Source organism: Amphimedon queenslandica, unplaced genomic scaffold (genome assembly GCF_000090795.2).
Source record: "Amphimedon queenslandica unplaced genomic scaffold, v1.1 AMPQUscaffold_13110, whole genome shotgun sequence".
NCBI lineage: Eukaryota > Metazoa > Porifera > Demospongiae > Haplosclerida > Niphatidae > Amphimedon > Amphimedon queenslandica.
Window position 1 is genome coordinate 1 of NW_003546654.1, and position 13,337 is coordinate 13,337.

Below are 13,337 nucleotides of genomic sequence, written 5' to 3' on the forward strand. Positions count from 1 at the left end.
TCTCTCTCTCTCTCTCTCTCTCTCTCTCTCTCTCTCTCTCTCTCTCTCTCTCTCTCTCTCTCTCTCTCTCTCTCTCTCTCTCTCTCCCTCTCTCCCTCTCTCTCTCCCTCTCTCTTTCTCTCTCTCCCTCTCTCTCTCTCTCTCTCTCTCCCCCCCCTCTCTCTCTCTCCCCCTCTCTCTCCAGTGGTCTGTTAAGAGGTCATATTCAATCTCATCGTGATCCTTGTATACCTCATCTTGCTCTTCATCAGAGAGACATAGTCTACATTGACTCAATGAAGAAGAGACATCCAGAGGATGTTACGAAATATGAAATGGTAATGATGATGTCATTTGATGTCATACTCATCATAATGATGACATTTTTATAGGAAATTGCAAAGACACTTGATTTTATTGAACATTGCCAAAAATCACGATACGGTAAAAAGAATATTTTTAACATTATTACTATTATTATTATTATTATTATTATTATTATTATTATTATTATTATTATTATTATTATTATTATTATTAATAGATCACCTGATGCCTTGTAAACCTGTACAAAAGTATCTAAACTCAGTTCTCTACATCGACGAACTTCAAAAGTTCTTCGAAGACGACAATTACAAGTACAGAATATTTAAAAACCACACACACACACACACACACACACACACGGCTACATATGATACTTTGTTCCCCTTAGGTTATCACTTCAAATTGAACCACCTGCAAGAAAGTCTCTGAGGGTTCCTTCTCGTCCTCCCCCTTACCCCTCCTTCGCCCTCCGCAGCTCCAAGAGCTCAGAGGATCTCCTGACTCCGCCCCTTGAGCCGGAATACACAGGACCTAACATAGCCACACCCCCCAGACGAACCCTCACTAATCATCGCTCAGACGCTGACATAATACAAAACAAGAGGGTGGGGCCTGTTTTTATAGCTGGGATTCCCCTAGCAACCAGACTCCAAGCAAAAGGTGTTACCTTGCCACCTAATCTTGAGGTGAGTATCAAGGAATTGAAGAAGGTTTCGTCCAAAGAGTCTGAGACTGGGTCTGAGTCTCGTAAGGTGAAGAGCTCTTCTCCGAGTTTGCAACCAAAGAAGAGAAGCCATGTTAAGACACAGAGCCTTGGGAACAAGTTAGTGTTTTATTTATTTATTTATTTATCTATCTATCTATTTATTTATTTATTTAAATTATCTCATCTTTCATTGTACAGTGTTTGGACAGCTCTTGGCATAAAGCAGTCAAGGTGAGCTATTGCTCTTTATAAATATGGAGCATTTTGATTAAAATTTTTATTCAAAAATTCGTTAAAAATCCAATTTTAATCGGAATCAGCTCAAACTTGAAACACATCATAAGAACATGTATGTGTATCATAAAATGTAATAAAAATGGAGAATTCTCTCCTAGTCATTTTTGGTGAAATTTGGCCCAAGACCCTGTACTATAGTACAGGGACTTTTACCCGATTTTGCCAAAAATCAAAAACAGAGGATTCTCCATTTTTATTCCATTTCCTGATACATATACATGTTCTTATGTTGTGTTTCAAGTTTGAGCTGATTCCGATTAAAATTAGATTTTTTACGAATTTTTAAAGTTACTCCAAAATCAGGTAAAAGTCCCTGTACTATAGTACAGGGACTTTGGCCAGATTTCACCAAAAATGAAAAGTAGAGAATTCTCCATTTTTATTACATTTCCTGATACATATACATGTTCTTATGTTGTGTTTTAAGTTTCAGCTGATTCCGATTAAAATTGGATTTTTTACGAATTTTTAAAGTTGCTCCAAAATCGGGTAAAAGTCCCTGTACTATAGTACAGGGACTTTGGCCAGATTTCACCAAAAATGAAAAGTAGAGAATTCTCCATTTTTATTACATTTCTTGATACATATACATGTTCTTAGGTTGTGTTTCAAGTTTGAGCTGATTCTGATTAAAATTAGATTTTTTATGAATTTTTAAAGTTACTCCAAAATTGGGTAAAGTCCCTGTACTATTATAGTACAGGGACTTTGGCCAAATTTGACCAAAAATGAAAAGTAGAGAATTCTCCATTTTTATTACATTTCCTGATACATATACATGTTCTTATGTTACTCTGTTCTCTTCTAGTCGAGCCAGTAGTCCTGAACAGGTTCAGAATGTCAGTCTAATTGATGACAGTATGCTTGATAATAATGTACTGGGCGTGGCCACCTCCGACTGTAAGATAATGACGCTATAGAGAGAGAGAGAGTTACACTTGACCATTAATGATTTATCATTAATTTCTCCAGACACTACTCCTTCGGCGTCAGTCGGCTCTAATAATTCAAGTATTGACGTCGCAAGTTTTGATGAAACGACAGAAGAAGTACCAAGAGAAAGGTTTCATTTTATTTTAAATTATTTAATATTATTATCACAGTTGTACGTGTATTAATTATTTATTAAATATTATTAATATTTAATTGTTATTTTTTCAGCGACGAAGAAGGTGCTTGTCTCGATAGTGCTGAAACTGAAATCCTTTACGAAGGTACTTTACTAATACACAGTACAGCTGCTACTATTAATATACACCTGCTGCTGCTGCTGCTGCTGCTGTTGCTGCTACATGTACATGTACATCTCTTCCTTATTGTTATAAATAAAATTATTGACTTATTGCGTCAGGTATTGTTTCTGTTTCTGTTATTGTTATTTTTACTATCTCTTTGTGTGTGTTTTTAGAAAAATAATAATAATAAATATGTTTTTATTTCAAATAATGTTTCTCCTTCTCTTCCACCCCCCCTCTCTCAAGGATTGCTAAAGAGGCGTGTCATGAAGAAGTCCGGTAAAAGTTACCACATGAAAATATCTCACCTATTTTGGGTTCAACTAACTCCGTCTCAAATCATACTCTTACCATCGAAATATAAAAACCCAAAAAAAGCCGTGAGTATCTTTTACATGTACATGTATTGGCCAGCCCCTCTGGAGGTGTGTGTGTGTGTATAAGTAATGTAATACCTGAGGACTGAGATATCTGCTTGAGGTGAAGCTGAGGGCAGATATCAAGGGACTCAGGTATTACATTACTGATACTCATAAAACTAATAATTTATAACTATTGTCTTTCTTGTAGGTTAATGGTAATCATTTAAAATACATCCAGCTGTTTGGTAGTCGCGTAAAACACGGAGATCCTTTCCTTAAACTAAAAGACAGGCAATTCATACTAATGGACAGCAAAGGTATACTAGAATATACTGTAAATACACTGGAATATACTGGAGTTTACTGATCGTTCACTGTAGGCAATGAAACTAAGTTTACATCAGAAGGAGGTAGTGATACTCAAGTGTGGGTGGAGCAGATAAGAAGAGCAATCATTAATGAAGAAGACAGACTACGGAGACAAGTAAATATTTTTTAACAAATCAAAAATTTTCTATTTATCTAAAAAAATTTTTTAGGAAGAGGAGAAACCTCTAATCAAATTTTAATCCATTGTCTTGTGTCCACTTCACTGTATCATAAAACTAATAATAATGATAATGTATATATAAATATATATATATATTCCCTTTCCATATCCCTCCTCTATCTCCTCCTGCCTCTCATATCTAAATAAATATTAAATTATAATGTAATAATAATAATAATAATAATAATAATAATAACAACAACTGTGTTATATTGATGATAATACTGTCCATTAAACATTAAGTCATTATCAGTGCTCTTGGTATCGTCCGGACTAGGTTCATCACTAAAATTGAGCCGATGTGATCATCCTAAGGAGAAGAGAGAGAGAGAATGCAAATTAAAACAAAGCAAGAAAAAATAGAATATTATATATAATTGTAGGATTTATAGAACTTAAAATTAAAAATAATCTTTTATAGAATTCATAATATATACAGTATAAATGGATTGTGGTGATCATAAAATGGCTACATTGCATTTATAAAAGAATTGAAATACTTCACCTGAAGTTCCCACGTCAGATTAACGAGAGGCTGTGGAAGGAACTGTGCTATACTGAGCGTCACTGAAGTACCGGAGAGTTCCAAACCGTATCCTTCCTTTGTTTGGAGGACCTTGCTATCAGGGACTAACCTGTAATGACAGTATCTCCATTATACCTCTAATAAACCCACTGTAAACTAAGTATAATATTATGTTGCGAGTTTAGCTCAAATTTTAAGATTTTTTAGAGGGAAAAATGGCATAAGGACATCTTTTATTGACACATTAAATTGTTCAAGAGAGATTATGTGGTGAATATTTTCCAAAAGTGATCATCTCATTATAGTATTTTACTTGTTAATCGATGTTGTGAGCAATTCAAGAATGTTGCTGTCTGGTAAAAAATGGCCGTCAAGAGTCAGCGTTTGGCTGAACTTTAGTTTGTGACGAGTGAGACCGATTTCATCAGAAACCTCTTTATGAGTCAGCAATGATACCTCCTAAACAAAGAAGAGCATTAACTATTAATTTTATTAATAGTGATGACAGGTTTCCCACATAAAGAAAGCTAAGTTTAACTGCATCACTACAATATAGTACAGTACATGGGTTTGGAGTAACTTTAAAAATTCATAAAAAAATTCAATTTGATTGGAACCAGCTCAAACTTTCTACACATCATAAGTACATGTATATGTATCAGGAAATGTAATAAAAGGGAAAATTCTCTCCTTTTCATTTTTGGCAAAATTTGGTTCAAGACCATGTACTATAGTACAGGGACTTTTACCTGATTTTGGAGCAACTTTTAAAAATTCGTAAAAAATTCAATTTTAATCGGAACTAGCTCAAACTTTCTACACATCATAGGTACATGTATATGTATCAGGAAATGTAATAAAAATGGAAAATTCTCTCCTTTTTATTTTTGGTGAAATTTGGCCAAAGTCCGTACTATAGTACAGGGACTTTTACCCAATTTTGGAGTAAATTTAAAAATTCATAAAAAATCCAATTTTGATCGGAATCAGCTCAACCTTGAAACACAACATAAGAACATGTATATGTATCAGAAAATGTAATAAAAATGGGGAATTCTCTATTTTTGATTTTTGGCAAAATTGGGTTGAAGTCCCTGTACTATAGTACAGGGTCTTGGGCCAAATTTCACCAAAAATGACTAGGAGAGAATTCTCCATTTTTATTACATTTTCTGATACATATACATGTTCTTATGTTGTGTTTCAAGTTTGAGTTGATTCCGATTAAAATTGGATTTTTTACGAATTTTTGAATTTTTTAATACAAGGACTTTGACCCAATTTTAGAGCAACTTTAAAAATCCACTGACAAGATGTGTTGTGAATGATGTCATATTACCTCATTCTTCATCACTAGCAATCCATCAACCACTGCACTGTTTGGTAAGGAACAGAGTCTCTTTGAGGGTGGGGCACCTGATAATTAGTTATTAATTAATAGTTAATTAACCACCAGTACCTATGCTTTCTTCCAGTGCTCTTTTGAACAGCAACGAGGACATGTTTACCGATATGGAGGGTGTTGTTGCTATGGCAACGGTCTCTCCGTTAGCCGGCATATAACAATGAATGCCTCAAATTTTAGAAAAAATATCAAAATAATTATAATTAAAATATATATATACTTACCGAATTCTTCGTTTATTTTTTGTCTCAGAAATTCCATTTTCGCTGCCTCTCCATGCACCAAAAGGACATTCTTTGGCTCTGCCTACTCAATTAATTAAACACTAAATTTATTAATTAATAACTTACTAATTGTATCAGCTGCATAATGCCTTTAGCATCAGCATGAGCACTAACAATAATAAATAATAATAATTATAATAATTATTAATAATAAATTAAAACCTGAATGACATATATTGGACCGACAGTCTTATATTAACCTAAAGATATACAACCACTTGTTAATAAGCAGCTGCTATATTGTAGGCATTAATGACGCACCAGTTTCTTGTCAATCTCAATCTTCTTAGTACCAGATAGAACCTTGTGACCGATGGTACCGGGAACACAGTAACCTGGCATTATCAACTAGTAGGAATAATGATAATAATAATAATAATAATAATAATAATAATAATAGTAATAATAATAATAATAATAATAATAATAATAATAGTAATAATAGTAATAATAGTAATAATAATAATAATTTAAGTTATTATTTGTTATCAAAACCAGATACAGAAACTGTAATAAAACTGCCTTGTTAATTTCTAGAAAAACCATGGGCTATATATACGTGCTTTTTAAAAACGCGTCAATAAGTTATAAAATTATTTATCATTGTAAATTTTTAGATTTTATTACATGAACAAATAAAATAAATTCACAAAATTTAAAAAAATTCGAAATTCAAAGTCTTTATGATTCACCATTTGTCATCAACGTTGGACTCACTACGATTGAATATCTCCTCTGGGAATTCCTCATCACACACGAAATAGTTCTCATCGTTCTTGCTAACAGACTGATCTCTCTTATCCCGACACCTTTTATAAAAGAAATAACAAAGCCAAGCCACACCCATACCCAACGGAATATAAATGAGCACCATCTGTAGCCATTGTATCACTACAGTCTCGGTTGGGTACCCATCGGTTGAAACTAGGTGATAAATTCGTATCGTACACATATTAATCAGGGCCATATTTACGAATATTAGCAGAGCAGCAATGTTGTGAAGCTTTTTTTGAAACGGTTGTACTATCGCTTGTATCATGATGATGACAATCAGAGCAATCTCTAGTAAGAAGTAATATTGAACAATTGATGTTGCAATGACCAACAAGGCCAGTATTAATACCCGATAAAAGAAATAGAGCCCGGAAAAGAAGCGATATTCGTCCTTGAAAGCACCTTGAAACGAGTCGAGAAGAGGCTTTAGCTTATAATGCAAGGCAGTGTACGGCCTTTTCCTTCTAATGAACATAAAACGAAGAGACAATCTACTCTCAATCTTCAACAGCAGACCATCAAAGGAAAGCATGATAGGAAAAGGAATCACAAAAAGCAACAAACACATGAGAGCAGGTATTGCATACCAGAGATGCTGAGAGCTAAAATATTCCAGCGAGCCGTCCCAAAAGACAATGTCTTTATAAGTTGTAGTACCAATCCCTCGTGGTGACTCTCTATTGAGTAACAAGAATGTCACTCTGGAGCATTGGAAGTATGATATTACTAGGAAGGCAGTGAGGCCTTGAACTACTGAATAACTGACGGTATTCTTACGGCAGCACTTATACTTGAGCCCACACATGCAGTGTTTGAACATAAAGACGAACCCCATTATTAGGACAATGGCGTACATCACTGATACGTATTTCATACTAATCATATCCAGTGTCCCAGCTCCTTTCCATAGACAGAAGGATAGCTCGTCGATATCAAAGAAATCAAGATTAAGCATGTTGTAGAGTATAGTGTAGATACTGCGGATAAAGGAAGGCTCAAATTGTACCCCGCCATTGACCGAAACGACCATAGCTTGGAGTAACTGTATCATGAATAAGAAGTTATAGGCCAGTCCTGTGGTGAGGCTTATATCAAAGTAAACAATAGCAAAGAACAAGCAGGTGACTGGGATTATTTCGCTTAGAATGTAAAATATGAATCCTGCATTGCAGAGATCGTCTGGGCCACATTTTGAAGTCTCTGAATGGAAATAAACTGAGTATCCTTTCTTGCATTGGCTGCATACCGTCCCTCGTCTATTTTCAGCACAAACAATTTCTTCAACGTCTGTTTTTGATGCTTCCTTAGTTAAAAGGTAATACTCTTTATTTTTAATGCTACCATCAGTGTTGTTAAAGTACCGACAAAATCCCAAAGGACAGTCAGTGGTATAAAGATTATCCTGATTAGGAGGCTCCATCTCATAAGACAGAATATATCCAATCCAATATCCAGCAAGACCCACTGCTAATCCTTCATTGTCTTTACAACCAATGATGCCATTGTAGTTGAGGGACTTGTTATTTTGTGAGGCAGAGCATATGCAACTTGTTGAATTGTATTCAATGACATAACCAGGAGGACATGACGCTAGTTTGATATCAATGCTAGCACTAACTTCAGAGCCGTGGTGGGTAGAAGCCATCAGAGTAAGATTACCTCTCTCTCCTGGCCTACCTGTCATCTCTATCGTGTTATTAGCAACAAATTGAAAGCCTGCTGATATATTGATGTTACTTTCATTTGAAAAAAACGGCTGGAAGGTAGTTATCTTTGTCACATCTTGTCCCATTTCGTCCAAGAGTTTCAAAGGAAGCAAATACTTTCTCCCTGGTATGATGGAAAGAGGTGTGGGCCCATCGACTTCAAAAAAAGAGCCACTTGAAGCAATTTCGCTCCTCTCACTCATATTGCTAACGAAATCAAACGTTCCCATACAAGTCTGGTTAACAAAGAGGTCGTTTGGCTTTGAAATGGACCCAAATTGAGGCAGGCAAGTCAACTGGCATGGTTTGATTGATGTAAAGAATAGCGAGTTGCCTACATCAGTGAAAGCCCTGTTATTTTCAAATGTGAATCTAGCATTGGTAACACTTGAGTAATTGATTTGATCATTAATATATTCAAGGAAGCAATTAAAAGAAGACAAAGGGCCATAGACGTGATTGTTCAATACATAAATGGCTCCACCAATAAAGTCAGCAATGTTATTCTTAAAAATGAACGAAGTGTCATTGTTGTATTTCATTTTAGCGTAACCCACTAAAGCAACGGCCCCGCCATTGGTTCCTGTGTTGTTAGTAAATTCAGTCGTAGCGCCTCTATCAAAGAATGCCGTTCCAGCTATAATGAACAATGCTGTACCAGAGTTGCAAGTGAATGTGTTGTTGCCACTGAAATACACTGTTACTTTAGCTATTATGAACACTCCTATTCCAGCATTAAAAGTATAGGATGGTCTATTAAATGTCTCCTTGTAATGTCTCACAATGGAGTTACTAATAAATGTACAATTCTCAAAAGTTGCCTTGGTACTAAAGAAATGTGAATATTGGCTCCTATAGTTTGGCTCCACTTCAACAGCTGGACTGATGGCACCTGTATTACCCTCCCAAACACAATTAATAAAGCTGACGTGATTGTATTCAGTTATCGGCTTCTTTGGATCCAAAGAGTTACAATATACCAAAGCACCTCCACCATAGTAGCCATTGTTATGATAAAACATTGTACTAATAACTGTCACATTATTATTAGTCGACATTCTATCACCCAAGAAGTAAGCAATCCCAGTAGCCAGGCCAGCACCTCCAAAAGATGTGCTAGTAAGAGAATTAGACAGGAACAGAGAGTCTTTAACAATCAAAGTGTTATCATTGCATAAAGTCTGACAGTGATGAATCATGCCTCCACCAGCGCTAGCCTTGTTTCCAGTAAAATTAGAATTCTCTATATTAAAAAAATTCCCTTGGACATTCCAGACTAGAAGTATACTAAGACCACCACCATAGGTAAAAAGCCAATCCCCTGTACTCAAATTGGTAAGATTGTTCAAGTTGTTGTTGAACGAGACTTCTTGAATATTGTAGTCACCTGCCGTAGATGTGCCTAAGCAAGTACTGGCAGTGACCTCACAAGCAGATACCAGAATTACTAGACCAGAGCCACCATGGACAGTGTCACCATTTGAATCAATTTGTAAAGCAAACGGTAGAGAATTATTCGAAAAAACTGAATTCAATATATCAATACTTCCAGCTGCATTCTTTAGCACTAAACCAGTCCCATAACTATTACTTATTGATACACCTTCCAATGCTATATCAGTGCTAGCAGTAATGAGCATACCAGATCTATAGAGGTAACCATTTAACTGGTAAAGCATTGAGCAACCTGTTATGGCCAGATTATCAAAGGAGACATCTTGACACTCCTCAATAATGAAACCACAATTGTGTTCAGGGTGCGGGCAGGCACAAGTAATAATGGCTGGACCCTCTTCTTTACTGGTAGGAGAAGAAGTGAAAACCAAGTTGCTAACTAAGTGTATTTCAATGACAAAGTCCAATGTAATATTTCCTTCTATAATGACTGAAGTGTCATTCTCCCATTGGTGGATAGTAGAGAAAGACAAGCAAGGAGATTGAATGGAGCCACAAGAAGGCTCATCAGAGCCACTGGATGATATGTATATCTCAAGGGAATTACAGTGAATTAGCAATGAGAAAACTAGCACAAGAAATCCAACCATTTTCAAATCTGGAGAGATAAGCATTAGCCCAACACTTTCCAGATATGGAGAGCTAGTTTTGATAATTACATCTACTGTAATAGCCCACACGTGGCTGACACTATGAGCACATGCTGCATCAATGATTACTAGTACTATAATAAGCTTATATGAGCACACTGATCTATTATGAGTTCTATGCAACATTACTTAAGTGATGCAGGAAATAGAAAAACAAATAATTATCATGCATACATTGCAATTCCCAAAGGACTCATTGCAATAACAACATCTTCATAGCTCATACAATAAAAGCTCTTTAAAAGTAGTAACTATAAAACTTATGTACATTAGAAATGAATAACAAACTCCTATTGCATCATTCCACCATTGAGAATGTAATAATTATTTACTTTTTTTACCACAAATATCATGTATTCATAGTTAATGTGCATTTGTATAAGAATTCCTTACCATGTTCTTCTCATCTTCAGCCCATTTCTTGAATATCTGAAGAGAAAGACCAGCATGCAGCATTCCAGGAGTGGCAAACACAATCTATTATTAATAAATAATAATAATAATAATCATTATTATTATTATTATTATTATTTATTAATAATGCTACCATTGGTCCTGGTTGGTCAATATATGATCTATCAAAAGCCTACAGGTAGGTATAATAAGAAATCATGAAGTTATATAGTTACAATTATACACAGCAAATTGTACGTGGACTTATTTTGATGTACTTTAATATGCTTGAAATCAAACATGTTCCTATGAATGAAAGTGTTCTTTATCTTCTGGTTGGTCCAACTTATGAATAATTTATAATAATGATTGGCCTATGGAGGAGAGAGAGAGAGAGAGAGAGAGATGACATGAATGCAAAATTAAATGCTTTGCCTTCTCTGTCAGTCCAGTGGAGAAGTATATCGGATATTTCAGATTCATCCTTTCCCTAATAAGAATGCTAAAGAGATGAGAATGAGCTAAGCTAACCAGTAAGACTCCAATAGTATACAAAGTTCCTGTGCTCTTCCTAATGCAAATACTGGTATCAAAACCTAAAAATAAATAAATAAATAAATGAAATAGTTAATCAATTACTTTGCCATCTCTTTCAAGACATTCATGCAGCTTCTTCAAAAAATCTCTTTCCCTACACCTAAAAGTTTTAAAAATTAGACACTCTCTCTCTCTCCCTCCTTCTCTTCCAAACCTCTTGGAGTCTCTAATTGTCGTTGCATAAGTTGATTCAGTGATAAGAAGATCAGGCCTACACCTGTCAATCCAGGCTGACCTGTTATGTAATTATAACAATAATGAAGTACACGTATATGCATGTGTACAAAGTTCTTACCCCAAGTGTCGATCAGGTGTCATATTGTAGTCGCCCTAAAATGACCACACCTACTGATGACCACACCCATCAATGACCACACCTACTTACCGTATATACGACTGATTGATGTCCTACTCTGACGTGAAACATTGCAGCTCCTAGTACATGGCCGGCATAGTAAGCCTTAATCTCTAACTGATCATCAACCTATGGTACATGTACATGTAACATGATTAGAAAAACTATCATTATTATTATAATCATCAAAGTGTCTAGACTATGATGACGGAAATAAACAGTATTTTGTCTTCTCCACAATAAATTGAAATTTTTAACTTATCTCTTCAAGTCAAAATATTCAGTTAAAGACATTGCAACTGGTTTAAGTACATAATAGTCACTGTCAAAATCACCCCGGGCCAAGTTTTTATTACATTTTCTGATACATATTGATGCCCTTATGCTGTGTAGAAAGTTTGAGCTGATGCCGACTTCAATTTTTGAAGTTACGGCCATTTTAAGAAAACGTCAAAAATCTGAAAAATACCCAAGGCTATAGCCCATGGTTTTTTCCAAAAAATGGCTCCAAAATCACCCCCAATTTTTATTACATTTTCTGATACATATTGATGTACTTATGCTACATAGAAAGTTTGAGCTGATTTCAACTTTATTTTTTAACTTACGGCCATTTCTAAAAAGTAGCAAACACCATTTTTCCTTATATCACTAATATTATTATCAGTGCTAATAAGTCTCAGTGTAGATAGTTTAAAAAGAGAGCTAACACTACATAACATTATTTCAATAACAAATAATACCTTCACACACTGATGCAGGTTAACCGTGATGACTTTCCTCATACAATCTTTGATCATTTGAGAAGTAAAGAAGTTCTGCTCTCCTTTCTTATCGACACAAACTCGTCTAAAGTCCTCCAGGAGTACAGGACATATAGCTTTAGTTGGATGAGTCATATAAATGGGGCCGTTGTAGCCACACATCTCTGTAAAGTATGGCAAAGCTCCACAGTGATCCAGATGAAAATGACTATGTTGATTAATTAATTGGGTACTTAATTAATTAATTGATGGGTTTTGACCCCGCCCACCTGAGTATGACGCAATTGATGTAATCGTGCAGAGTTTGTCCAGTATCTGTGATGTAAGTGAAATCAGGGAAACGTCTCTACAAAATAAAAGAACGATAAATGCAGTTATTATTAAATAAATACGTCTTTTTTAAGCCACTCAAATGAGATCCATTGCTTTTTAAAGATAGGATTGTTCCTATGTTTCATTAAAACGATTCCTTATGCTAAAACCAGTGCTGACATTAAAAGTGTTGTATTTTAAGGATATATATCATCGTCAACTCTTAATGGAAGCAGGAAATGAGAAGCGACAATAGTGGCCCTTATAAAATATTACCTCGTCGTTGTATCCCATGTGCATTCCACAGTCAAACATAATGTTCTTTCCTCCCATTGATACTAGAATGCAGCTACGACCCACATCTAAAATATATCATCATGAAATACAACTTTAAATGACCCCTTATACCTTGCCCCGCTCCTACATGAAGAAAAATGCATCAAATTATTTAAAACAATAAGCATTTATCTCACCTAAAGGAACTATCCTAATGTCAGACATTTTGTTTTAAAAATTACTAGAGAAAAGACCCACCATCCTATTTATTAGGATCATAGCGGCAAGCATGAATACACACATCACGTGAATCTCTTTAATTTTGGCGCCACACAACCAGTTTGACAGGCTTCCCAAACCGGTTTGACTCAACACGTGACTGGT

General features: G+C 35.2%; 2 protein-coding genes across 2 annotated transcripts; one reads left to right on the plus strand and one right to left on the minus strand.

Annotated features, from left to right (window-relative positions):
- The first annotated feature begins 167 nt into the window (after positions 1–167).
- LOC109585153 (ras-specific guanine nucleotide-releasing factor RalGPS2-like) lies at positions 168–3,698 on the plus strand. The gene is made up of 12 exons (XM_020001126.1): positions 168–317; positions 372–423; positions 524–617; positions 695–1,129; positions 1,211–1,243; positions 2,118–2,209; positions 2,282–2,372; positions 2,471–2,523; positions 2,791–2,924; positions 3,115–3,223; positions 3,287–3,390; positions 3,446–3,698. Exons 1-12 carry the CDS (start codon positions 276–278, stop codon positions 3,473–3,475), a joined length of 1,269 nt encoding a protein of 422 aa, XP_019856685.1. The 5' UTR covers positions 168–275; the 3' UTR covers positions 3,476–3,698.
- Positions 3,675–13,203, minus strand: LOC100631878 (integrator complex subunit 11-like). Its single transcript, XM_020001110.1, has 23 exons — positions 13,151–13,203; positions 13,086–13,097; positions 12,954–13,039; positions 12,635–12,711; positions 12,345–12,573; positions 11,632–11,730; positions 11,542–11,576; positions 11,401–11,481; positions 11,289–11,346; positions 11,181–11,245; positions 11,085–11,139; positions 10,928–11,023; positions 10,804–10,842; positions 10,650–10,733; positions 5,933–6,019; positions 5,834–5,871; positions 5,738–5,780; positions 5,612–5,693; positions 5,442–5,555; positions 5,316–5,398; positions 4,296–4,441; positions 3,962–4,091; positions 3,675–3,766 (listed from the first exon to the last, which is right to left on the minus strand). Exons 1-23 carry the CDS (start codon positions 13,176–13,178, stop codon positions 3,695–3,697), a joined length of 1,839 nt encoding a protein of 612 aa, XP_019856669.1. The 5' UTR covers positions 13,179–13,203; the 3' UTR covers positions 3,675–3,694.
- Positions 13,204–13,337: the final 134 nt, after the last annotated feature.

What these genes read in the sequence shown, in the direction of transcription:
- LOC109585153 (XM_020001126.1), top strand. Translation starts at nt 276, where the DNA reads ATGAAGAAGAGACATCCAGAGGATGTTACGAAATATGAAATG. An exon ending in TTCGAAGACGACAATTACAA is followed by an intron (nt 618 to 694) that starts GTACAGAATATT and finishes TGTTCCCCTTAG; the next exon opens with GTTATCACTTCAAATTGAAC. An exon ending in AACTGAAATCCTTTACGAAG is followed by an intron (nt 2,524 to 2,790) that starts GTACTTTACTAA and finishes CCCTCTCTCAAG; the next exon opens with GATTGCTAAAGAGGCGTGTC.
- LOC100631878 (XM_020001110.1), bottom strand. Translation starts at nt 13,178, where the DNA reads ATGTCTGACATTAGGATAGTTCCTTTAG. An exon ending in GTCCAATATATGTCATTCAG is followed by an intron (nt 5,781 to 5,833) that starts GTTTTAATTTAT and finishes TATTATTGTTAG; the next exon opens with TGCTCATGCTGATGCTAAAG. An exon ending in TTATGCAGCTGATACAATTA is followed by an intron (nt 5,694 to 5,737) that starts GTAAGTTATTAA and finishes TTAATTGAGTAG; the next exon opens with GCAGAGCCAAAGAATGTCCT.